General features: G+C 37.6%; 4 protein-coding genes across 5 annotated transcripts; 3 read left to right on the top strand and 1 right to left on the bottom strand.

Annotated features, from left to right (window-relative positions):
* Positions 1 to 868: 868 nt before the first annotated feature.
* On the bottom strand, positions 869 to 10794 carry LOC129375501 (sodium- and chloride-dependent betaine transporter-like). Of its 2 annotated transcripts, none has more exons than XM_055054633.1 (16): positions 10725 to 10794; positions 10282 to 10478; positions 10049 to 10183; positions 9593 to 9733; positions 9327 to 9444; positions 8685 to 8732; positions 6719 to 6848; positions 5750 to 5884; positions 4269 to 4372; positions 4065 to 4189; positions 3746 to 3858; positions 3524 to 3676; positions 3272 to 3374; positions 1964 to 2064; positions 1219 to 1365; positions 869 to 1085 (listed from the first exon to the last, which is right to left on the bottom strand). In XM_055054633.1, exons 2-16 carry the CDS (start codon positions 10469 to 10471, stop codon positions 912 to 914), a joined length of 1917 nt encoding a protein of 638 aa, XP_054910608.1. In that variant the 5' UTR covers positions 10472 to 10478; positions 10725 to 10794; the 3' UTR covers positions 869 to 911. The 2 variants fall into 2 exon arrangements, with proteins under 2 accessions (XP_054910608.1, XP_054910609.1); XM_055054634.1 differs by having other exon boundaries at positions 3524 to 3655.
* A 431-nt stretch (positions 10795 to 11225) lies between these two features.
* LOC129375503 (protein mono-ADP-ribosyltransferase PARP11-like) lies at positions 11226 to 17769 on the top strand. Its single transcript, XM_055054636.1, has 8 exons — positions 11226 to 11534; positions 11639 to 11763; positions 12993 to 13113; positions 13237 to 13312; positions 13908 to 13980; positions 14259 to 14386; positions 14688 to 14839; positions 14927 to 17769. Exons 1-8 carry the CDS (start codon positions 11492 to 11494, stop codon positions 15241 to 15243), a joined length of 1035 nt encoding a protein of 344 aa, XP_054910611.1. The 5' UTR covers positions 11226 to 11491; the 3' UTR covers positions 15244 to 17769.
* A 357-nt stretch (positions 17770 to 18126) lies between these two features.
* LOC129375506 (protein mono-ADP-ribosyltransferase PARP11-like) lies at positions 18127 to 20628 on the top strand. Its single transcript, XM_055054639.1, has 7 exons — positions 18127 to 18294; positions 18383 to 18497; positions 18574 to 18643; positions 18757 to 18820; positions 19867 to 20000; positions 20102 to 20253; positions 20337 to 20628. Exons 1-7 carry the CDS (start codon positions 18199 to 18201, stop codon positions 20585 to 20587), a joined length of 882 nt encoding a protein of 293 aa, XP_054910614.1. The 5' UTR covers positions 18127 to 18198; the 3' UTR covers positions 20588 to 20628.
* Positions 20629 to 22214: 1586 nt separating this feature from the next.
* LOC129375636 (protein mono-ADP-ribosyltransferase PARP11-like) lies at positions 22215 to 24356 on the top strand. The gene is made up of 7 exons (XM_055054872.1): positions 22215 to 22335; positions 22408 to 22519; positions 22605 to 22674; positions 22776 to 22839; positions 23274 to 23407; positions 23500 to 23651; positions 23992 to 24356. Exons 1-7 carry the CDS (start codon positions 22240 to 22242, stop codon positions 24261 to 24263), a joined length of 900 nt encoding a protein of 299 aa, XP_054910847.1. The 5' UTR covers positions 22215 to 22239; the 3' UTR covers positions 24264 to 24356.
* The last annotated feature ends 642 nt before the right edge of the window (positions 24357 to 24998 follow it).

The following is a 24998-nucleotide window of genomic DNA, read 5'->3' as shown; positions in this document are numbered from 1 at the left end:
CTTCAAAAGTCAAGAGTCTTTTTTTGCTTTTTTCTTTACTGTTTTTCAAAAATAATTGAAGTAAATTTCGGGATCATCGCTCAGACCAAAATGAAACCATACAACAGAATAGAAGTGCGTGTGCGAAAGGAATGGATTTGCAGGGTAGAGCAGAGGAGATACACTGGTTCCATTTATTTATCCTGTGCAGTCAGGAATCAATGAGCACAGAAGCAAAGAAACGCAGCAACAGGATATTGGACCTATTGATTCTTTTAATAGAGTTTATAAAGTTAATTACAATTGTCTGCATTAAGTGTAAACATGAACGGCAACACAGAGTAACTGAGCAGTTTGCGCGCTGTCAAAAGGTTGAACAAAAGACATCAGGATAAATTTGAAAACCTTTTGGGTGTTACCTGCAACATTTTACTGCACAGTTTTAACTAAGTAATGAATGAATCTATTTGGTGGGAAATCTAAAAAATGTAATAGATAGGTGCAATAATATTACGGTTGCATAACTGGGAACACCTTGATTGCTTTGTTGAGGAAGCTTTAAGATTTAGCTTTCACGTTTCATTTCTTCACGTATCATCAGTCATCAGGAAAAAAAAAACCTGAAGTTAAGTCCAGCTGTCTGTGTTTTCACAAATTTGCATTCTTTAGTTTGCAGGAATGTTACAAAGGACTTCATTGTACAAGAGTGTCATTAAGGCAAGGGTATAAATGCTTGTGTCTGTGTGTGTGTATATAAAATTAATGTCATAAAACACTTTTTAGTTAAATTATGCAGGCTTGTAGGAATAAAGCCAATGGGATATAAACATTAGGTAAATATTTCACTTAGATGACAGACAAGTCTCCTTCAAATGTTTGCACATTAATAAAGCATTGGTAATATTTTATTATGAAATACAGTTTTTTAGTCATCAATTAATGCCAAACAGTGTCAATTCCTCTGCCGTCTTCATGTTTCTTTCCTCCAGATTTCTGTTGGGCTGCCGTTTTGCTTGAAAGATGACCAGGTTGCACATCGTCAGAATCGGCTTCTCAGGGGAAACCTGCCGCAGGTCTATGGATGTTGTGGTCATGTTGTTGGGATCCTTAAAGTGGGAAGGGAAACATCATTGAATTGTTGCGTAAAGATGTTTCATGATGATACACCGTTTCGAAATCCAACTTTCGACCCTTTTGGTACGATGTAACCTTAATCAAACGGGGTTTCCATTTACTCACCCTGCACAGAGTGATGAAAATATACGCTGGAATGCATATCAGTGGTGTGGCAATTAGCAGAGAAGCTATTGTAGAGGTTGATGATCCAAACAGTTCATCGTACACACTCATTGGGCCGACTTTTGTCAAATTATACAGCATCGTGACCTCGGATTTGAGAAAAACAACAAAAGTTGAGTCAGGTTCTGGACTGTTGCACAGCCAGATGCAAGAGGAATGCAGAAGAGAAGCATTTTAAAACTAAATTACCCAAATCGAGTGTGAAAAAATATACATTTGAGAGTCATGTTGTCTTTATGTTAGAAGTAATTATAAAACCTCTTTTAAACCAACTGTTCGCTCACAACTTCTGCTAAAAAAATATTTTTAAATTATGTTCTTATATCTTTCTATGTTATAGTTCTTGAAGTCATTTTAAAATGTACTAAAAATAGTATTGATATTTCAAAACATTCTACCAGAAATTGACCATAAAATTCTAATTGGTGCATCTCCATTGTTTTTACTGACAATTATAAAGTCTAGTTCACAGATTCTTTTAGTAATTACTAACCTCATGTTACAAAATAGAACTACGTTTAAAACGTACTCAGTAAAGTTTAAGTTTTACATGACTGTCTAGTGGTATTAAATACAATATGCAAAATATCAGATGGAAATTAAAATCCATTCAAAATGAACGTAGGGTAGACAAGGACTGCAATTTGATGTAAAAGTAGAAATGCACACAGGAAAGAAAACTCACCACACATAAGAGTGGGGTCACAAACATCCAGCAGTACTTTAGAACAGGGGTCGGCCTGTACCCAATCATATCCTCAATGTTATCATAGAAACGATCCGCACCTACAAAGTGACAAATGGATATATATATATATATATATATATACATATAAGTATATATGTGTATATATATAAACTACAGCAAACACTGAAGTGTAATTATGGACTGGATCTACAGGGACATTAAAATGCATGTCCAAGTATTGCCAATTTCATTTTGGGTGGCGAATTGCCACCCAAAATTAGGAAAATAAACGACTTCCCGATAAATCGTGCAAATAGTGATGGAATGAGGAAAATGGGAATTTGACATAAGAGCTGCTCGCTTCAGTCTGCTGTAGAGAGAAGCAGAGACATTAGAAACGGGAGGGGAAACTGATACTTGTCTGACTGGAACAACATCTGCAGATTGTTTTTCTGCAAACAGCACACAAAGCCGCCACTCGATAAGTGATACAGTAATCAACCCCGAGGCGTCTTTACATCTCTGCGGTGAAGGAAACCGAGGTGGTTTCGTTTAGATTTAGATGACAGAATATCTCTGCATGTGCTAACAAAAAGCGTAAGCCTGGAAGGGGTAAATCAAGTGGCCAAATGTCTCAAACTGGGAGAAGAAAGCTGCTGCAGAATCTGATGGATTTTGTCAGTTTGCTGTTTCCATTAAGGAAGTTATTTTGGAAATAAAACATAGGTCTTTAGTAGGTTTGCTGAATGAGGTTTTTAGAAGAGGTACATATCAGCTGATGCATAGCACTAGATTCCTAATAGAAAGACATTTAAATAAATAGATTATCTGAACACTATCAGGTGAGGAAAGTAAGACCAGTCTAAATCTACTGAACTACTAGTTTTGAAGAGAAGATATTAAAACATACCATATATTTTTGCTCTAAATCTACTGCAGTGCAATAAACTAGGGAGCCTTACCTCAAAGTACTCACATTGTTGGAATCTCATGAACAGCTTGCAAAGAAACGAGGTCATCAAAATAAATGCTCTGATTTTAAATTTCAAACACAAAAATCTTTTGTGAAACTTCTAAAAAAAATTTAAACCATTCATCTCATTGCCCTCAGATGACAAATGTTTTTTTTTTTTTTTTTTTTTTTTTTGCCATGACTGATATGTAGGATACATTTTAATTCATGAAACTACATAAGTTTCATATTGAACAAGTTAATATGGAGAAGCATAAAAAGCATGTGTAATTCACTGCCATTGCTGCACAAATTAACCGATCATTATGCAGTGTTGCCGGCCAGAGACTTACCATAAACCCAGGAAACAACAAGGGTCTCTGCACAAGCAATGAGGAGGAGGCTGGTTCCACTAGGACCAAAGGTGTCGACGATGCGGAACAGACCTATCCCTCCCTGAAAATGGAGTCCAGTCATTAAAAACAGGGGAGCTGTTACAAATAAACACCTCGATAGTCATCCATTAACATTCCTATGTCACCTCTCAATTAGGGGAAAAGAAAATACACTGGACAAATAGAGCTGACACTTAGCATTCAGCTCACCTCTGTGACAAACGGCAGCCCCAACAGGAAGCAAGTGACTGCAATGACCAGGACCAGGATCTCCCTGGATCTCCTCAGTCGACTTGGGAACAGGTCTGTGATGGCCGTGGCCAGACTCTCCACACACACAAACTGTGAAGGTGAACATTGTATCTACATGCTTATTAACAGTGATGCTGTGGATGGCCTGCAGCCAGCGCACGACTCCAGTGAATGCAATACCTGGCTGTCAAGACCCAGGAAGAGAATCATCAGGAAGAAGAGCACGGCCCAGAAGGATGAGGCAGGGAGCAACGACAGAGCCCTGGGATAGACGATGAAGGCCAAACCTGGACCTGCAGGGAAGCACAGCTCAAATTTTAATCTGTTAAAAAAAATGTCTTTGTGTCTCATTTAAGCATAGGGAGCCATCTTGTGGAGATTGTTGCTTACTGCCACTGTTGAGAAACTCAACCATGGCCTAATTTATGATAAACACACTGCCAGTAAAGTGTTGGGAAGAAGAGTAACAGATAGGATGGGAGAGGCGGAGTCGACTCACCGCTGGCTATGACATCGCTTATGGGAATATCGAGGCCGTGAGCCATGAATCCAATTATGGAAAAGACGGCGAAGCCAGCAAAGATACTGGTTGCGCTATTCACACAACACAGCACCAAGCAATGCCTGAAACACAGCGGGAAGTTAGGCGAGCGATGTTACAGTGTATGAATGTTAAGAGATGTTTGGGTGTGACGACACTGACTTGTAACAGTTGGTGTTGTACTTGTTGTAGCTTCCCAGAGCCGTGAGGACTCCTTGACATACAGCGTAGGAAAAGAAGACCTGCGTCCCTGCGTCATGCCACACCTGGAGAAGATGGGAGGATTAGTTGAAACATTTTGAGGGGCCGCATGTTGACATTAATTTGCAGTAGTAATGAAGCATGCTGAAAAGCCATGTACAGTTTAAACTTTAGTGACATTACAAGCACAAAGTCGATGTATTTCAACACAGCACTGAACTACTTTGTGTTGGACTTGTTTACATGCCTGTCTGTTTTCTCTGAAGGCATCTGGTTAATATCGACGGCTCCAAAGCTCTTGCACATCAAACCTTAGAACTGGCGAGGTTCCAAATCGATGTACAGGCCCTTTCTGAAGCATTCACAATGGGCTTAGCGATTTCCTTGCCTTAGGGTCAAAATGGGAGTCCAAAAATGCAACTAAAGATCCTCAACTTTGCTGCTGCACAAAGCATCAGTTGTCTTTTTTTCAAACGCAATCCCAGACCAAACGCTTTCTGCTTCTTTTCGTTACAGATTCACACAGGCACAGTCACAGGACACACATTTTTGCATTCAGCACAAGCCAGATGCAGGCCAGAACTCAATCACAATTTCCAAGGCAGTTCAAGCAAAAACACATGCCTGTATGATAATGTGAGGCTCAGAAGACCAGTCTGGTTTTTGTGAACATCTGGCATTGTGTAAATGTGCTCAGTTACACAGAACTTCAGCCTACATTCTTAATGCACTTGCAGTTTCTTTTCCCCCCAAATTTTTGACCAATAGCCCCCAAAAAAATCATACATGCAGCTTTTTAAGGCGTTTTCCATGTCAGTATTATCTTGGTGCATAGAAGGTGTTTTCTATTATAATCAGGGACTTCCTTCTTTATACATTGATTCCTATCGAGTGTTCCCATGGTAAAAAAAAAAAAAAAATCATTTATCCATTTTAAGGGGAATGCTGGGCTGATTCTCTAATCATGTGTCTGAACTCCCAAAGTAAAACTCATTTTCTTTACTCCAGAATGTTTGTGTCGCTGCATCTCTCTGCAAACCTCATAGTGAAGAGGATTCCGGGTTTGCTTTGCATCTTCTGGTCAAGTCTCAACAAGAAACGAGAGTCAGCAATAAAAACAAAAATAAAAAAAGCAGATAAAGAGAGAAGTGGGTGTTAATGGATAACAAGATGTTGAGTTATCCTGTTAAGCAGAGTAGAATCCAACAAAGGGATTGGGAGAAACGTTATTGATCAAATAGTTTGGACCAGCCACTGGGGTGCATTTTCACGACTATTAAACAGGAGCATTTTAAAGCTATTTAATCTAATGTTTGGAACAGAACAGGACTGTGCTTCAGCGCAGAGCGTGGGATTGCTGTTTATCTTGAAATTTCTGTTAGGAATTTTGCTTCAGAGACAAACAAACATTGTAAAACAAATTTACAAGAGTGATTCCTTACATCAGGATCAGCGAGCTTGCTGAAGTCGGGTTTCAGGTAATACTTGAGGCCGTCTACTGCTCCTGGGAGTGTCACTCCACGGATAAACAGGATGAACAGCATCAGGTATGGGAACGTAGCGGTGAAGTACACAACCTACAAAAATAAATGATATTACCAGTTTATTAAAGCAAGTAGACAAATTGGTATGTATAAATACATGTCTACTATTTGCTCAGGCGGGAAAATAGCCAGAACATGTGCAGCTGGTTGGAAAACAAGAAGTCTCTTTAGCCAAAGTTACAGAAGTGGAAAATATCAATCGTTTTGAAACATCACTTCCTGATTAGTACATATGAACTTTGCAGAAAGCTTCTGACAACACGTTCTTTCTCTTGCCGTTCGTTGTGCCCTCAGGCTGTACTATAGTGGAATATGAAAACTTTTTTTATGAGATGTTACTGATGAAAGTGTCTTTGTTATAACACATTGAGCTGATGAGACTCTTTTTTTTTTTTCACAGCCAGCACTCCAAGAGGATGTTGTGCAAAAACAATGAATGAGAAAAAGAACCTAAGTGGAATTTGTGAGAAAATCTCCAATGTTGATAATATAATAATTGTATCATTCATAATTTCTTGTAAACGATGACCAAAATCATTCATCGTAATCAGTTTTATTTTGAATTTTTCATTTTTGGTTTTATTTTTAAATTTGTGTGTTTAATGTTTTTTTTTATTATTTAAAAAAAAAACAGACCTTAGATCTCAGACTTTGGATCAACAGGGATCTTTAACTCACTTTCAGCTTGAAGAGCCTGGAGGCATTAAATCTGATGAAAGAGATGCTTCATATAAAATTACTGCAAATTATGAGGAATCTAGTTCTATGACAGAAAGGCAAATAAAGAAGAATGAGTAGGAGGAGAGGTTAAAGAGAGCCGCTGCGTACTTTGACACCCTGATACAACATTCTGAATTAAATCCTTGCCTTTCCGGTGGTTTTGATTCCCTTCCAGATGCAGAAGTAACAAATCACCCAGGCAAACAGGAGACACAGAGCCAGGTCCCAGTGCACATTACCCAAACCCTTGCCATGCGACATTCTCAAAACACGGTTTCTGTGCAGAAAAGAAAAACGCACTCAATTATTTAATTATGAACAGAGAAAAGAAAAAAACAAAACAAAAGCACGATGCAGATATCAGTGAGTTTGTCGAGGTCAAAAAAGCTTTTTGTCTTTTTGATGTTTCCACTTATTTATTTAATGAGTGAAAATAACTCCTTGTGAACACTGCTGTATAAATTAAGTCACATTTGTTGTGGAATACTTTACTTTGGGCAGTAAACTCACAGGAACTTGAAAAAAAACAACAGCATCTTTTCCCCCCTATCACAGCTAAAGGATTTCCTAGTACAACAAATCAGGAGACAATCATGTGAAGAGCAGCGTCTGAGTTTCAAAGTTTTTTAAAATAATAACAAAATGAAAAGCAAACAACAGTTAATCAAAGTTGCGAGCTAAAAATTTAACAAGAGTCTCCTGTTGTTGCTCAGGAATGCAAGTGGCTCGGTTTCTTTGTTGACTTTGGATGACTTTGTTTCACCTCCTGTTGGCTTTGCATCCTAATGCTGCACACTGAGCATCAAACTGACCTCATGATTTGAGAAAAGAATTAAGAGCAGCTGCTGAGGGATGTCAGCGGCAGTTCAACACGTCGATGACGAAACAGCGGCGATTTTCTCATGCTTCAAATGTGTGAATCAGTTGGGGAAAGGTGATGAGTTGATGGCCAACAAACTTTCATTGTAACTAGTTATTTATTTTGTTGGAGAAAAGTGTTGCGCAACACAATGGTACTATCCTTTTGGCAGTTTCACCGAACAATGTTTCTGTGTGAAACAATTTGCCTTCCTTTCAATTTTACTTTGTAGGTCTAGTTTAAAAAAAAAGTGAACAAATGACTTACTGCATAAATTATACCACTACTTTTAAAAATAGTAAACTACTTTATGACATGTTTTTGTAAAACAACTTGTTTTAAAGTGACATAATGTGAAAAAAATACTTTTAAGGTATTTCTTTTCCACAGATAAAAAGGTAAATTGTTTTTTTTTTTTTTTTTTTCAAAAATATTTCATTGTTCTGATTTGGTGTACAAAATTTTACAGTGTGACAATTATATTTGAAACTAGTTTCAACTTCTACAGCAACACACTTTACCATAAGGTGAGTTAGAGAAAGTATCTTATGTGCAGTTCTTCCATTTTGCTCCTCTCCTTCCATTATATTCTGTTATTTCCTCTGTGACACCAAGCTGGCTTTTTGTTCCTGGTTCCTGGTTTCTGTCTCCCTGTGATTTTATTTTATTTTTTGTAAGTTTTTGTTTATCATTTTTATTAAGCTTTCATCATCTACTTGCTGCCTCTTCCTCGACCATGACATTCCGGCCATTTCACAAAATCTTAATGCTCTAGCCAAAATCAACCACCAGTTGCAGGTGAGCAATTTGAAACCACATGCGCCATGACTAATAGATGTTTTCTAGATGCAGACTATCAAATCTATTACACTTTAATTCTCTGAATTTCCCAAAATGTCAGATATCGACAAATTATTTCATGCATAGGAGACATTTTTCAATGATACAAAGCATTCATGTTCCCATAACTCTGCATACTTCTTTAATGGGTACGAAAAAATCATTTAGATCACGTTGCTGCTAGCTGCCACTGTTGACGCCTGAAGCTTCGGCTGTGCCGATGTCTCCTATTTGAGTGAACAGAACAATCTATCAAGACTGTCGAGGAGAGCAATGTTCAGAGTCTTGTGACAGTGACTGAACATTTTGATTTATCGGTACAACTCGCTGTCATTGTCGAATGATTACGAAGATATGGGAAAGTGGGAAAACATTCATGCAGTTTGGAGATGGAGTGCGTTTAGGTTTACTTACTCCCAGAACTCCTCCTCCGGGGAGCTGATTTTCAAAAAAGTTTCATTGCTGGCAAAAGTAAAAAAAAAAAAAAAAACATAAATATTAAGAATAGCAAATCACATTTAATCACACTAAATTTAAGCCTTTGCAACAGTAAAACCATTTCTTTTCTTAATTCTCTACTGACTATTTAAAAGCAGTTCCTTAGGCCTTCCTGTTACCTCTATAGCGAAGATCAGGAATATATTGTAGAGCGGTGAGAAGGGAATACTGCTAAACCAACCAATAAATAAGTAAATAATTTTTTTCAGGAATGCAGGAGTTGGTTTATTTGTTCAATTCATGCATAAACAATATTTCTTTAGAAAGATAGTAAAGGTTCAACCTGGTTGAAGAAACTTATGTAATTTAACTGCCATACTTGTTTTTATCTTGAGCTTAGCAGTAATTGTACCTTCTTTCTGGAACTATCAGACTATTTATTCCTTGCAAGCTCTTCAAATATATATTTTTTTAATTTGTAATCCCAACCTGGAGGCTTAAAACAGAAAAGAATGGGTGTCTCCCTCATGTTCCAACATGTTATTGATGTCAGTCTTCGATTTCATTCTCCAGTTTGTGTGTCACAAAAACGTCAGGGGCCATAAAGATGCAACTTACAAGTTACTGAAGTCGTCTTCGTAGCCATTTGAAGAGATGTTGTGCAGAAATGACCAGTTGGAATCTTTATTAAAAAGCTCAGGGTTGGCAAACAAGCCAAGTCGACTGAAGCAAAATTCTGTTAAGTAAATGTTATCAAAAGAAGGTAAGAAAAGAAAAAAGGACAGGTTACTTTATGTGTGAGAAAAAAGATTTGGCAGAATATGTCCTTTTCTGCTGAGTGAATACACGTGTGTTTATAGAGGCATCACTTATTATTTCCTTACCAGTGTTCCACGAGTTTGCACATGAAGACCAAGGCAGGGGGCTCTTGAAAGAGTTTAATAGGTAGAAGATAGCCCAAGCCAAAACCACAATGTAATAGACGTTCAAATAGATCACAATCACCTGGGATGCAATCCCCAGCCCTGCAGGGAAAGTAAATTTTTCACACAGTTAGTGGGTGTATTCTTTTTTGTGTTGGAATACAGTTTGATCTTGAGAGTGTTGTTCTGATTTCGCAATGGTTACGACTCGTTTCTTTGAGCTGGTAAAATGCCAGCAAAAGACCATGAAGTCTGTGGTTGCAATGTGCAAAAGTTCAAAGGAAATTAGCTTCCCTTGCAAGGCTCTGTATCTCATTGTATCGCTCTTTGGTTATCAAAAAGAGAAGATTGACAGTGATAGCACAAAGCAGCTATTGTCAAAGGTTTATCTCTTCTTCTGTATGTCTGTTTATTTACCCTCAAACATGGGACATATTTTCCTCCAGGCAGTCACCCCGCCCTCGCTGGTGTACTGGCCCAACGCAGTCTCCAGGAAAAACACAGGGATGCCACAACAGAAAAGGAACACACAGTAGGGGATGAGAAAGACCCCTGGAATGACAGGCTCTCATGAGAAAATTGGATTATTTTCAGAAAATTGTTTAATCATTTTTGATTGTGGGACGTGTTTCACAAACACCCCCCCTTACCTCCTCCGTTTTTATAGCACAGATAGGGAAAGCGCCAAACATTTCCAAGGCCAATTATTTCTCCAGCCATGGAGAGAATAAACTCCATATTGTTGGCCCATTTTCCCCTGGGCTGAACCCCCTCCTCAGGATCCTGTTTGTCCAGCCCGTGCTCTTCAGCAGAGCCCCTTTTGTCTGTTTCTTCTGCCATAACCCCCCTAAAGGCAAAGAAACGATGAAATGAAACATATGTTGTATTACAGCCATCTTTTTACACATGCATATACAAAAGCATTAATTTAAATGCAAAAACGAGACAATTTGTACTTCTTCAGCAGAACAGATTTCTCCTATCTTTAAGAAAATGTAATAATAATTTTTCACCAAAACAGCTATTTGTAAATGACCACAATGTCAACATGCCACAAATGTTTCAATTAGTCAAAAACAAACTTTTTACTTACCAGTGTGTTTCTTGAATGCATCAAAGATAAAAATCCCTCTCGTTTATCCGAGCAAAGTTTGAAGACAAGGCTTATTATACAAGGGGCGTGTCCAACGAGACACACCAAGGCTGTCCCATAGAAGATGGATTAAGTTACATTAAGTTCTAATAGTACTTCTAATTGCTGAAATGTTTACAATAGTAACTAAAATTCCCAAATCATTTAAGTCTTCCTGATCATGAAAGACAATATTATGTCACTAACAGTTAACATGTTTCATGTGTGTTTTTCAGGTTACAGAACAGGACAATTAGGATGAGCCAGGCTAGAATTATTTTAATAATTTCCCTTTTAAAAAAAATAAAGATTAAAAATCAAAAAAGATAAACTGTGAAACTTAATTAAATATATCCGAAATAACCCCTTTCCCTCGTCTGACGGCGCACCTGGCAGGACAAACTCCGGGTTCAGTTTCCCCACGCCTTCCCTCCCCTTATTTGACTCGCGCGCTGACGCTCGCGTTACGTTTCCGGAAACAAAAGTAAACAACGGGTTCCAGAAGGAAAATGATATTTACTCGTCCACGCTCGTTCCGTCTCTTTGATTTTTCATCGTCCTTATTTATTATTTATGAAGGCATTACATTTCGAGAAGACAGGCCCAGTTAAACGCAAACTGAAAGCCGGTGAAACTCCCGCAGAGCTCAGGGGAAGCGGCTGCGGCAGCCGCTAAGGAGAGCTAGCTCGACATGGCATCTTTCTGTTTGAGTTTGTTTACAGCATGGGATGCTCTCACGACAACGACTTAAACACAGCTCGTCCACATTAGGTTCGTCTAGCAAATGAAATGAGCGCACAGTCCCTCTCAGTCCCCCCTTTCGTGTCATTCGTTACTCCCCCGTAATTTTTGTTATTTGCTTGTGTTCATTTCAGATTTAGCAATGTTAGCCATCAGATCTTCAGACGAGGAGTCCACTGAGATTGAGGAGATGGACACCTCGGAGCCAAACTGGTGCTGGTTCTACTTGGCCGAATGCGGAGTCTGGCACATGTTTGAGGTAGATCAGCTTTGATCAGATTTAAATGCATTTTGATGCACAAGTGAGATCTTTAGCTAGAAACAAAAGTTTCTAGCAAAAAATTGTACGAGATTAAATGTAAACCAATGGGAGAAACTTTTATTGTTAATTGATTTTAAGCTCGCAAATAGTTACATTTCCTGCGCATAGTTTTTGGGGTTGCACAAAATGTTTATTTATTTATTTTTTATTAAAGTTCAATTCTTTTTGATAAATTAATAATAACCTCGACTTATCTGTAAAAAGAATATATTGACTAATAATGTATAAGAATAGTTTCCACAAAAGAGAATAGAGTGCCTGGTAAAAGTATTAGCATTTCTAGACATTTTTACTTAAAAATATCTAATTTCCACATGATTTTTTTTGTGTCCATGTAAAACAAAATATTTTTTTTAAATGTAATTTCATCTATATGTCATATGTCAGGTAAGACATATATACTTTTACTGTGCACAAACCTCACTGTGTGATTTGTGGGTAGACCAACACAAAATCATAGACAGCTGTGAATTGCAACAAAAACGTTTTTATTCTTTTTTGTTTTTCTTACAAATTGAAATCTGAAACGTGTGGCGTGCTTTTGTACGTTGTTGACTTTCTGCTTCTATTACTGCTATAATTGTTTTGGGCTGTCTTTTCCAGCTTTCCCCGTCTTGAGGCTGAACATTTTGTTGATATTAAAACAAGCTTAAATTTGAATGAGACTCAAAGGATAACCCCTATCTGGACTTTGACTAGGCTGATGTAAACCATTTTGTTCAAGCTCTAATCATATATTTACAGTTGCTGTCCTGGTGCAAGCAGCTATTGACACATTTTCTTCCAGTATTATCCTCCATCCATCTTCCCATTTCCTCTGATTAACTTCATTTACCATTTTCAAAAAAAAAAAAAAAAAAAAAACAAAGCCAGATGTGCTACCTCAGTGCTTTGCTCTCTGAGTACTGCATACAAGTTTAGTTTTTTATCACACTGAATTTTGTTCAAAAAATTGACTTTTTTGTGTCATCTGGTCAGATTAGAGGTCATAGCATGGTAAATGGGGATGGGAAAAGTTAGACGTATGAATATATTTTCAATGCATTGTAAGTCAGCCCTTCAGTAAAATTCCTTTTTGATGCCAAGGATGTGTAATTTTTTTTTCCTTCCAGTTGATCATCTGATTGGTTGAGATGTGCTCTGCTCTGTCTTGATGTCTCTGTCAGATCGATCCCAGCGCAGCCTGCTCAGTGACCAGCGCTCAGATTGAGCAGTGCTATAACAGGAACCAGCGAGGGGTCATGGAGTTCTACACAGCCAAATACACCTACAGGCTGGACTTCTCAGGTAAACTGAAATATTTTACCAATAAAGATGAGTAATCTAAGAAGCCGTTCATAAGTAGCTGTTTGTTGTCTTTTGATAAATTGCAGATTCTTTAGTGCTGAAATATTTTTTTTTCCTCCCCAGTTATGCGACAGATTAACGTGACAACAGGAAAACAGAGGCCAATTAAACGCTCCCTACACTCTGCCACTGGCTTCCGGTAAGGTTGAGTATGCAAAGAAAATGTAAAAAAATCGACTTCTTCAACTTTATACCATTTGTATAAGTCATCAAGATTATACCCACCAGAATGTTGTTTTCACTGATTTATGCATGTTTGAGAAGTCTTAGAATCTCGTGTTGCAGCCATTTTATGTTGCCTAAATGCCCGCTCATACAATGAGCCTCTTATCTATCTAAAACTCTGCGTTGGATCTTTAGTCGTCACCTGAGTTTCTCATGAAGAAGCATCGTGATGACATGGTGTATGGGGTTCTTAAAGAGACAGAGGCTGATTTCAAGGCGTACCATTTGGGTATGATTCAAATACAAATTTCTTTGAAAGTTGTTTTTGATAAATATAGTCTTTCCAGTACAACTGAAGCTTAGGTTCTTGGTTGTGTTCTGAAATCACACTATGTGCCTGGGAAATACATTATACCCTCCCTTGAGTGTGGTCCTTCAAAAAGGTAGAACCTAGGAGTTTGAAGGGATTTGTGGTGCACAATATGTAAAAAAAATAGATGAGGAATTATCCTTTTGTATAATGTCACTTAATTTTAGCTTAAAATTAAGTTTTTGATTTATTCTTTCAGGTTTATTTGTGATAATCTGGCCTTGCCTGTGCCATGTCACTGGGAGAGAATCAATACAGACGAGCCCTATCAAGTAAGACATATCTATAGATATATACATATATAAATATATATATTGAATATTCTGAATTCAATATAAATTGAAACCCTCACAACGAAAGATGCTTCAAATAATTAAACAATTTTTTAGGTCCTAGAAAGATAATCTCTGTAAAAATGTTAATGATTTTTATGATTGATTATCACAAACACTTTGACACTTTTTGATGCCGAAGAAGGAGCAATAATAATAATAATACAACATAATCATAATCACAATGTGTATTTAAATTTTAGTTTGTTTTCCCGCAGCTTATCCAGCTCGGCAGAGACACATATGAGTTTAAGGAAGTAGCCAGGCTGTACGATAGGACGATGGATCATCCAATAAAATCCATCCAGAGGATCCAGAACTTGGACTTGTGGGAGTTCTTCTGCAGGTAATGTGTTGTTTTGAACTGATTCTAACATGTTTCCTTTTGTGAGCAGAGGATTCTGCTGCGACTGTGATGTTAGTTTTTATATACGCTGGCTAAATAAATTTAAAGACGGCGGCCCTTCCGACAATTTGGGAACAAATAAAAACAGCAGGACATAGTTTTAGAATCAGCAACAGATTTGGATTTCGTGCAGCAAAAGTTTGTGTTTGCTGATGAGTATGAGTCAAACTAACAGAGTTCAATAAAGTCTTTCATACCTGTAAATCCATTATTATGCTCTGTGTTGTGTTTCTCCCCTAAGGAAGAAAACACAGTTGCGAAAAGTCAAGCGAACTCTGGATATTGAAGAGCGAATGCTGTTTCATGGAACAGGACACAGCAACATACAAGCTATTTGTACGTTTAACTTTGACTGGCGTCTGACAGGGAGTCATGGTGATGTTTATGGCAAAGGTACAATCCCTTTGGACTGACGCGTAAATGCACCGGTTTCATCATTTGTTTGATTTTTGAAATCTCATTTCATTCTCCTTCCTGCAGGGAGCTACTTTGCCCGCGACGCCAAATATTCCAGTAAATTCTGCCACACAACCGGGAAACATAACACCACCTTGCAAAGGCACGGACTCGCTCCGCCTATATTTGCCAACGAGCCGCCCTATAAAACCATGTTCCTCGCCAGAGTGCTCGTTGGCGAATACACAGTCGGTCATCCCATGTATTGCAGGCCGCCCTCCAAGGATGCCAGCTTCACCAACTTCTACGACAGCTGCGTGGACGACATGGCCAACCCAAAGATATACGTTATATTTGACAGCAATCAGATCTACCCAGAGTATCTGATCGAGTTCTACTGATGAGAAAATAGTTGATGAACAGTTTCGATTTTTGGAAATGGGAGAAGAAAACAAAGAAAAGAAAGAAAAAAAACAAAACGTCACTTCCAGTGAGTAACTGGAGCATTGGATTATTATTTTTTTCTTTAAAGTGCCTTTGGAAATGTTTAAAAGGTGGAAAAACAATGGCGGCTTTCTGAACACATTGATCAAAAGTTAAAAATACTGACATGTGTGCTTTGTTTTGTACTATATGTCACTTCGCTTCTTACACTGTCTGCACTGAGTGGCTTCAGTTTGGAGATTTAAGGCAATGTTCCAACTCTGACTCCTCGTCTTATTTTTAATCCACAGTGCCATACATATGCCAATTTATTATACCAAAAATATGTTGTGGTCTCATCTGTTGTTAGTTTGTTACAATGAAGGACTGTGAGTGCCTGCATTTGTTCGCAGTAGTTTACATACGGTCCTATTGGCATTAATGTCATGACAGTGTGTGGCTTTTATGGTGATTTATGATCGTTCTTTTTCCAGGGAAGGAGCGATTATACAACGTAGCACTACAAAGAATTTAATAAGAATTTTTTTTTTTTCATTTTTCCTAATTGGCGGCTCAAAATTATAAACATAGATTTTGGATAACTACCACTATTAAGTTTGTAGTTTGATGGGAGTTTGGCTGTATCCAAACTTCAACCATTTGGCCCAAACCTCCATTAAGAGAGCCTGGGTTAGGATGTTAGGTTAGGAAATCCACTTGAAGTTTCTGAAGAAATTCCTGGTAACACTTCACCTAAAACCTTTAGCGCACCATGAGTCATGTTGCCATCCAAAGCACCTTTCTTACTGTCACTGTTATTATTTAAGCGTGACCTTTTGACAAATTCTTCTCATAATAAGCTTCTACCTCTGTGTTATTTAAACCATGCATCAGTGCACTTTTTACCCTTTCTGTGAAAGGTTTTACTCCTAACTGTGTCACTGCGACACAAACTTGTGATGATATGTTTGTCTGTAGCTCCCAAGTGTATCTTTAGAGGTTTTGACGACTGAACTTGCATTTTTATTTTGTTACGAAGAGTTATCGTGGCTTAGTTCATGTCCGTTGGAAACCAGACGAGCGTCACATTAGAAATGCAGTCCTGTATGTGTGAGATCATCAACAGCTGTACCTGAGGAAAACAAGTCACCTTTGCACCTGGAGTACATTTAACCTGTTATAAATGTCAGAACATAACATGCTTTGTGAAAGTATCTGAATGCCTTAAACTTTTCCCCATTTGCCACATTATGACTATGTATTTTGTTTTATTGGGATTTTATGTGATAGATTGTCCAAATTTAACCAATAGAAATCTGAGCAGTGTGGCATACATTAGTACTCACCTTCTTGAGTCATAACTTTGTAGTTTGCTTAAATTAAAGTGGCAAGTCTTTTGGGTAAGGATGTTAGGTTAGGAAATCCACAGCTAGAGATTAAAATAGTCTGACCACAGTTTCCCAGTTGAATTTGGGCCTGGAATTTGACTGGGCTGTTATACATAGTTAAACTATCCTCTTTTGGATCTTTGTCTGAGTTTGACATTTTTTGCCACTACTAAAAGTTTTCTTCCAGATTATCTTCACATCAACCGAACAAGCCCTGCTAAATGAAAGCTTCCACTATTGAAAAGGTCTGTTTAGACTGAACAGTGATGTGTTGATTTGTGTTCCTCCTCGCAGTGCTTTGCATATTGGCCAAGCAGTAAAAGCACTTTGTGCTCGGTTCGTGTGTGGTGTGTTGCTCCTGGACACAGACTCCAGACTCCTCCAGACTCATATAATACATAAAACGGAAATATTTAATTATTTCTTGCGCAGCCCAGTACCAATTGGTCCACGGACCAGTACCAGACCGCGGCCCGGGGATTGGGAACCACTGATATAATTACTCTAAACTCTCAATATTTGCTGAACATTAACTGAAAATTTAATGAGTAAGCTTTTTGGAGACCTTGAAAGTGAAATTAATTTCTTGGTCTCTATTGTGACCGGTGGGCTAATAAATGGGCTAATATTAATAAATTAGGTGATTTGCTTATGAGTTTCAAACTAAAAATGGGGAAAGTAAAAACGCATGCCACACTTTCCAGAAAAACTATCCAGCATGTTTTATGTCCTTCCTCCTCACAATTCAACACTACTTAGTGTCGCTCTATCAAATAAAGTTCCTATAAAATACATAAAAGTTTGTGGCGGTAACACAATGTGGAATAGTTCAACCAGAATAAGTACTTTTAGAATGCACAGGATGTACTGAAATAAGTAATGTTGCTTAATAATGTAATATTGCTTTTGCTCTGTTATTTGGATGATTGTATCTATTACCAGCTGGTATAAGAACGGACCATTTTGGCTTCTGTTAAAAAGCTGTTGCTGTAGTTCATAACTGATAGCTTTGAGTGTATGAGTCGGATTTATTGACAACTGTATGTTTCTGTGTGTATGTTGCACAGCATAATAAAATTTTGCAGCACAGAATCAAATACTTTACAGTCTGCAGCTCATCAGACAGGAAGATATGGACCAGAATCACTGCCTGTTCGTCATTTAAAAAGTCCAGTCTTTATCAGATTCAACTAGGAAAGCCAGGGTTTTGTCTAGAACCATTAGTGCATGTTATTTTAAGCTTCAGAAAACCAGAAAGAGGAAGAACGGGTGAAGTTTTTAATGGCGGGATAAGAAACAATGTCTGGAAATGCACCTACTGTCTTGTTCTATTTATTTAGACCTGGTATAAACTTTTCCAAACTGAATAGAAATTCTGTTTCACACAATTAACTGGAAATCTTCAGTGAAGGCCAGCCAGCCTACCTCAGTGGGAGTGGTTTAGTTTAGGAAGCAGAAACTCAAAAACCAAATTTAATAGTCATGAGTGACACAGAGACAGGTAGAGCAAGTACACTCTTTATCCAGGTGTAGTTCATAAGCACAATGTGGGCTCTAAATGAAGAAGAAAATATGGACACATCTGACACTCCGTGGAATTGGTATTATCTGGGAGACTGTGGGAGGTGGCACAGAGTTGAGGTAAACCTTCATCTGTCCTTTAGATTTTTATGCTTTTCTGTATGTGTGATCATGATTGACACTTTGCTCTTTTGTTTTCATTCCCCAGGATGATCCCAGCAAGTCCTTTAGAAGTCAGGACATAGAGGAATGGTATTTGAGAGACTCAAACTCCGTTATGAACATAAATACATTCAACGTCCGAAGCAGGATTGATTTTTCAGGTGTGTGTGAACACTCATGCTCACAGTTTCGGCTTATTTCCAGCTTTAATCGGCTGAAATGTGTGTTTCTGTGCAGTGATGATACAGACCGACCTCAACACAGGGAAACAAAGGCGAATCCAACGCAGCTTTAATCTTGAGAAAAGGTGAAGTATTGCCAGTGGCTCCTGTTAACCACAGCGCCGTGAGTTCAGTTTGGTTTCTTACAAAGTGAAAGTGAAACCATTGCAGCCGCGTCTTTGCTCATGTTTTCCTGTAGCTGTTCCTGTTTCTGTGGACTGCCTGTTTTCTGGGAAAACTTTGATTCTACAGCTCCTTATCAGGTGAGGAAAAAAAAATATAAAAAAAATAAAAATCAGTTTTACTTCAAAGAGTTTAAAGAACATGGCATCCCTGATTTTCAGTTGTTTTGCTTTATTGGAAAATTGTAACTGCACATGGCAACCAAAATAAAATGGCAGCTGTTGGCATCAGTGCTAAACAACTTTTGAGTGGTTATGGACATTTAGCACCAAAACTGTGTGACTTGTTGTAAGTTATTTGCATGAATGGTTTTCAATTTGCTCATGATTCTGATTCAGAATGTAGAAACATGTTTTTTTTTTTCTGTTTTGCCATAAAAAGTATTTATGTGAGCCCTGACATTCCCAACAAAGTCCATTATTTTTAGTTACCTCTGCAGGTTTCAGAGTTTTACATGAAGTTCAGGAAGTGAGATGTGGTTGTTTCATCTTAAATCCAGTTCTTTTCTTTCTTTTTTTTTTTTGAGGTGGATAGATAATTTGGAAAACCTTTCTTTCGGGTATTTTATGATCTGTAGTAAAATAAATGTTTTACCGTTTAGTAGGTACCTGAGGGGGGGGGAAACATGCTTTTGTTTCTGCTGAACACCTTCATAGACTCACTTAGTAAGTATTTACTATTCCTGCTGAACTTTTTCACATTTTTGTATGTAGCGGCCACTAACCTCTGAATTTTATTTATTCTAATTTTTGCAATAGACTAACACACAAAAACAAAACTTTAAAAATGACTTATGGGTTCCTTCAATCATAACTTTGTTCTTGCCACTCTCCCATGAACGCCAGATTTGTCAAGAGTACAAGAACTGGTTGTAATGTCAACAGATTCCCCACCTAAGCTGTTTATCTCTGCAGCTCCTCCAGGGTTACCAAAGGTTTTCTTTCATGCTCTTCTGATTAATGCTGTACTTACCTACTTATCCCTTTTCCTTTCTATTGTTTGGTCTGTCACATATATCCCCACTAAACTAAATGAAGGTTTTTAGTTGGAATAGGACAAAATGGAAAGTGATTCAGGGGGGGAACAAAATCTCTTCAAGGTACTGCATGTGTGTTGTGTTTTTAAGCTGATCCCACTGCGTGAGCTCACCCCAGAGTATAAGATGGTGGCAGATTATGTGAGCCAGGTTGGTCTCCTATCCAGACCCATCGTATCAATAAGAAGAATACAGAATCTGGAACTCTTGGAAATATACTGCAGGTAAGAAAAAGTTTTTATATTGAGATTTTGAGATGAACAATTTCTTGTCTGTGATATAATTACATTTTTTTGAACCAATTGTCACTCCCTGCATTCTTCAGGAAAAAGAAACAGCTTATGAAAATTAAACGTGTCCAAGATATTCCTGAAAAGCGCCTTTTCCACGGGACTGACACTAAAAACGTGGACAGCATTTGCAAGTATAACTTTGATTTAAGGACACCTGCAAGAATCGGAAGAACATTTGGTAACGGTAAGGCAGCCACTGCCACGAATCATGCTTGTAATTAAAATATAAAACCTGTCTGAATTGTGTTGTTCTTTTTCTCTTTACAGGTATATATTTTGCCATCCATGCATCATATGCAGACAGATACAGTACCAACAGCGCACGTCATGGAAATACAAAAATTATATTTCTTGCTCGGGTCATGGTTGGGAAATTTAAAGTTGGAAACCAGGGTTTACTTAAGCCAGACGATGAAAACGCATTTGACAGTTGTGTGAACGATGCCAATAATCCCAAAATATTTATTATATTTGATCCAAATCAGATCTACCCAGAGTATCTTATAGAGTACCAATAACCTCACTCAACTTTAGTCAGTTAAAACAACCGACAAATAAACTTCAGAACCAAACGAAAGTGTGTGTGTCTTTCTGTTTTATCCTGCTTTATCCATTTGTATGTATAAGATGAGTGTGTGAGCAACACATGCAGATGTGCATACGTACAATATATAATACATACAGTTGATTTACTTGAACAGTACCTTAAAATTAAAATATGTAATCCAGGCAGGTCAGTTTGTACAAAAATATTCCTGGAAGTTTTTTTTTTTTTCTTTTTAAAAGAATTTAAATTAGATGAAGTTTATCAAAAGTATCAGTCGGCAGATGGTACTGTTGTACCAATCAAGACATTACAACAGAGTTCAATAATGTTTGAATTACCAGTAAAAAGTATAATATAGACAAAAACATCACCTATTTAAATATTAGCATGTTAACCAATCAGCATTTAAGGGGACAGTGTTTGCTGATTGGTTGAACCAGAGTCCAAATAGACTCTGCTGAAAACTTCTAACTTAAAAGGGTCAATGACATCACACATCTAGAGCTCCAGTGATTTCTGTGTGATTTATGCTCTGTGTAATTTTAACTTGTGTGTCTGTATTTTCCTGTGTACCTTTGGCAATTAACAAAGATTAGGAAGCACTTATACATTTGCTAATATATCCTTGGTGATTAAATGTAACTTAACTCTGTTCAGGTCATTTCCATCATTTTGATCTGAAAAGTATATCAAAACGTTTTGATATACAAAGTCATATGAAATGACTTTGATTTTTCAAACTGAATCATTAGTTTTAGTCAAGTCATTTTAGCCAGTGACCAGGCTAAAGCTAGATAGCCAAGTCATTGACATTTTCATGTGATGATTGATTTTTTTATTGTTCTTCTAATACAGTAAAAGAGCAGAACTGTTCATTTACTTTTCCATGAAGAACTGTACATTATCATATTTCAAAATTGTTCTATGCAAATATGTCTTGCCTTCTTTTGTGTACAAGAAAAACACAGTTGCCTTACGTCATAAGTGAGTGTTGGCATGGGTGTATGGAAAGCTGTGGGTGTGTTGCTCATCGTAAATACTTTTCGCCACAGAATATTTTATATATTTTACTTAGACTTCAATAGACCTTATCAGATATGAAGCCTTTGACAAACCCAACTTTTTGTCCTCTCTTGGGAAAAACTAACCTAACTTAAATGGGGTAATTTAGTTCAGGAGCCAGAAATACAAATAGAGATACTGTGGGTTCATTCATTTATTCAGCTTTAGTTTGTCAATGTTGACACTAAATGAAGTAGAAAACAGCCATGTTTTCCATGCACTTGTTAATTTAACCACCATAAAACCATAAGACCAAATCAGAAAAGAGGAAAAAGAGGGTGACGTTTGTCATGGTGGAAAACTAAACAATGCCCGGAACTGTACATATTTTCTCATTCTATTTATCTAGACCTGGACTAAACTTAAATTAAATTCCAGAGGTTTCCAAACTGAGTAGAAACTGTGACACAGTTAACTGGGTGTAGGACAGCCAGCCTACCTCAGTGGGAGTGGTTTAGCTGAGGAGGCAAAAAACTCAAAAGCCTAATTAAATAGTCATATGAGGGACACAGACAGGTAGAGCGCGTTATCTTTTATATTCAGCTTTAGTTGGTGAGCACAATGTGGGCTCTAAATGAAGAAGAAAACATGGACACATCCGACACGCCATGGCATTGGTATTTCCAGGCAGATTGTGGGAGGTGGCACAGATTTGAGGTAAACTTTTATCTAATTTTTTTAAGAGTTATTGTTTGATCAATGTAGCAATGTCTTCTTTGTGTTCTTCAGGATGATCCCAGTAATGGTGTCAGGAGTGAGGATATAGAGAAGTTTTATTTGAATGATGAATCCTTCATGGTTGTAGATGCAGGCAGCTATGTGAGCAAAATAGATTTTTCAGGTGTGTGTGTGAACACCCATTTGATCTCAGTTTCGGTTCGCTGCTCCTGAAAATGAGCTAAAATGTGTGTGTTTTTCCCGCGCAGTGATGCTACAGACGGACCTCACCACAGGAAAACAGAGAAGAATCCAACGCAACTTTAATCTTGAGAATAGGTGAGATGTTGGGATCCAATTTACTACAACACTGTCATTTCAGTTTGATTTCACACTAAGTGAAAGTGAAACCTACAGTTCAGACTTTGCTCCTTTCGCAGGTGTTCCTGTTTCTGTTCTCCACCTGTTAGCTGGGAACATTTCGATGCCACAGCTCCTTACCAGGTAAAAACTGAAAAAACGTCTAAGTCAGGGGTGGGCAATCCTGGTCCTCAAGGGCCAGTGTCCTGCAACTCTTGGATGTCTCCCTGGTCCAATACAGATGAATCCAATAGCTGAATTACCTCCTAAATGCAGTCAAGTTCTCCAGAGTCCTGCTAATGACCTCATTATTTGACTCAGGTGTGTTGAAGGAGAGACACATCTAGAAGTTGCAGGAGACCGGCCCCGGAGGCCTGGAGGTGCCCACTCCTGGTCTAAGTCACATTGTAGGTGAAATACACAAGGGCTAGTTTTGGTGTAGCTCCCAGGCCAGGGCCATATTTTGTGACATGCTGAAATTTTCCTCTGATTTAATTAGGTATATTAATGGTATTTATGCCTTTTTAACCTTTTATACTGCTCACGCCTTAAACCCCAACGTCTTTTACGTTGCACAGCTGATCCCACTGGATAAATGCACCCCAGAGTATCAGGATGTGGCTCATTATATGACACATGATGGACTCCTGAATAAGACCATAGTATCAATAACAAGGATACAAAACCTGGACATCTGGGAAATGTATTGCAGGTAAGAAAGGTTTTCAGATGCAAGTGCATTATATTTTTTGTCTCGTCTAGCTTGAAAACAAACAAAGCAAAGTATTTATTTTCTACTTTTAGAAAAAAGAAACAACTAATGAGGCTTCGGGGCACCAACAGCATTCAAGAAAGGCGGCTTTTCCACGGCACTGACAGTAAAAATATTGCCAGCATTTGCACAAATAACTTTGATTTACGGTTGGCTGGACAGCATGGGAAACTTTATGGCAAAGGTAATGAAGTCAATATAGAAACCTTAATATTTTGCATGTGAGCATAGTTGTATATGTTGCATTTACAGGACCACTTTCACCCTTTTTACCAACAAAAAGGGACCATTTGCTTTGTAAGGACCTCAACCTCACTTTTCTGCAGCTCTACTACGCTTTACTCAATAGATTTAGAGGAATGATTTGAATTAAGTTTAGGATTAGGAATAGAATGGTTAGAGAGAATGTCATAGGCATAAATGTAGTTACAAAAGTGAATAGCATTCAGTAAAAAACATGTGTAATGACACAAAGCTTCTATTTAAGCTGATCAAATCATTTTTTTCCCCTTTTCTCTCTGCAGGGATATATTTTGCCACTTGTGCATTCTATGCAGACGTATACTGTGCCACCAGGATAGCTCCAACAAACGGTAAACTCACTAAAGTGCTCTTTCTTGCTCGGGTGATTGTTGGGAAATCAAAACTTGGAGAGTTTTATTTCTGTAAACCAGATCATGGAAGTCTTGAAAATTTTCACGACAGCTGTGTGGATGATCTCGACGATCCCATGATATTCATCATATTTGATCCAAATCAGATATATCCGGAATATCTTATTGAGTATGAACTTTAGTCTGTTGAGGAGAGTTTTTACAGGAAAAGCTCCACACATTTCAAATGAAGCCCAGATTTAATAATTTAAAGTGGAGACTATTTTTATAACAAATATATTAGATGTATATTTTTGTATTTGCTTTAGAAGTTTATGATTTTACAAAAGGTTGCAATCACAAAATGAAGATTAAGGTATTCGGAGATTCAGAAGAAAACTCTGTTCCAGAACCACATCAACATTTTCATTGTATATTTATATTATGTCATTAAAATAAATTATCAATCTTTTTTTTTTTTCTGAAGTATTTGGTAGATTCTGGCCTCTACCAAAATCCTAAGTATAAGGATTTTTCAGAAGTTCTTGCAGCTTTTGACAATTCCACAAAACAAAATCTTAAGCCCCAACATGCTGTACAGTCTTGTAATGCAAATTATAAACAAAGGTAAACAATATTAAAATATTTAATATTTTTTAAAAAGACTCTTAAAGTTACCACCCTGCTAGCTAAAATAATTAAATATTTCAAAAACAGAGTTTGATGTAAATTCATATCTGATTGATACCTTAGAATTTAATGTAAAAATGAGACGCAAGATCAACCAAATTAGATGGACTTCATAAAACCTGCCAGCAGAGTGCGCTGTTGTATCAACAAGGAGCTGTGCATGAACTTTTCAACATATCAACACTCATTCACTTTTATAAGCAAATATCAGAGAAACTATGTATGAGACTTTATTTATTTATTCTTAT

This window comes from Poeciliopsis prolifica, unplaced genomic scaffold (assembly GCF_027474105.1).
Source record: "Poeciliopsis prolifica strain line A6 unplaced genomic scaffold, Auburn_PproV2 SCAFFOLD040, whole genome shotgun sequence".
Lineage (NCBI taxonomy): Eukaryota > Metazoa > Chordata > Actinopteri > Cyprinodontiformes > Poeciliidae > Poeciliopsis > Poeciliopsis prolifica.
The sequence above is the reverse complement of the archived record's forward strand: the minus strand, read 5'-3'. Positions and strand labels throughout refer to the sequence as shown.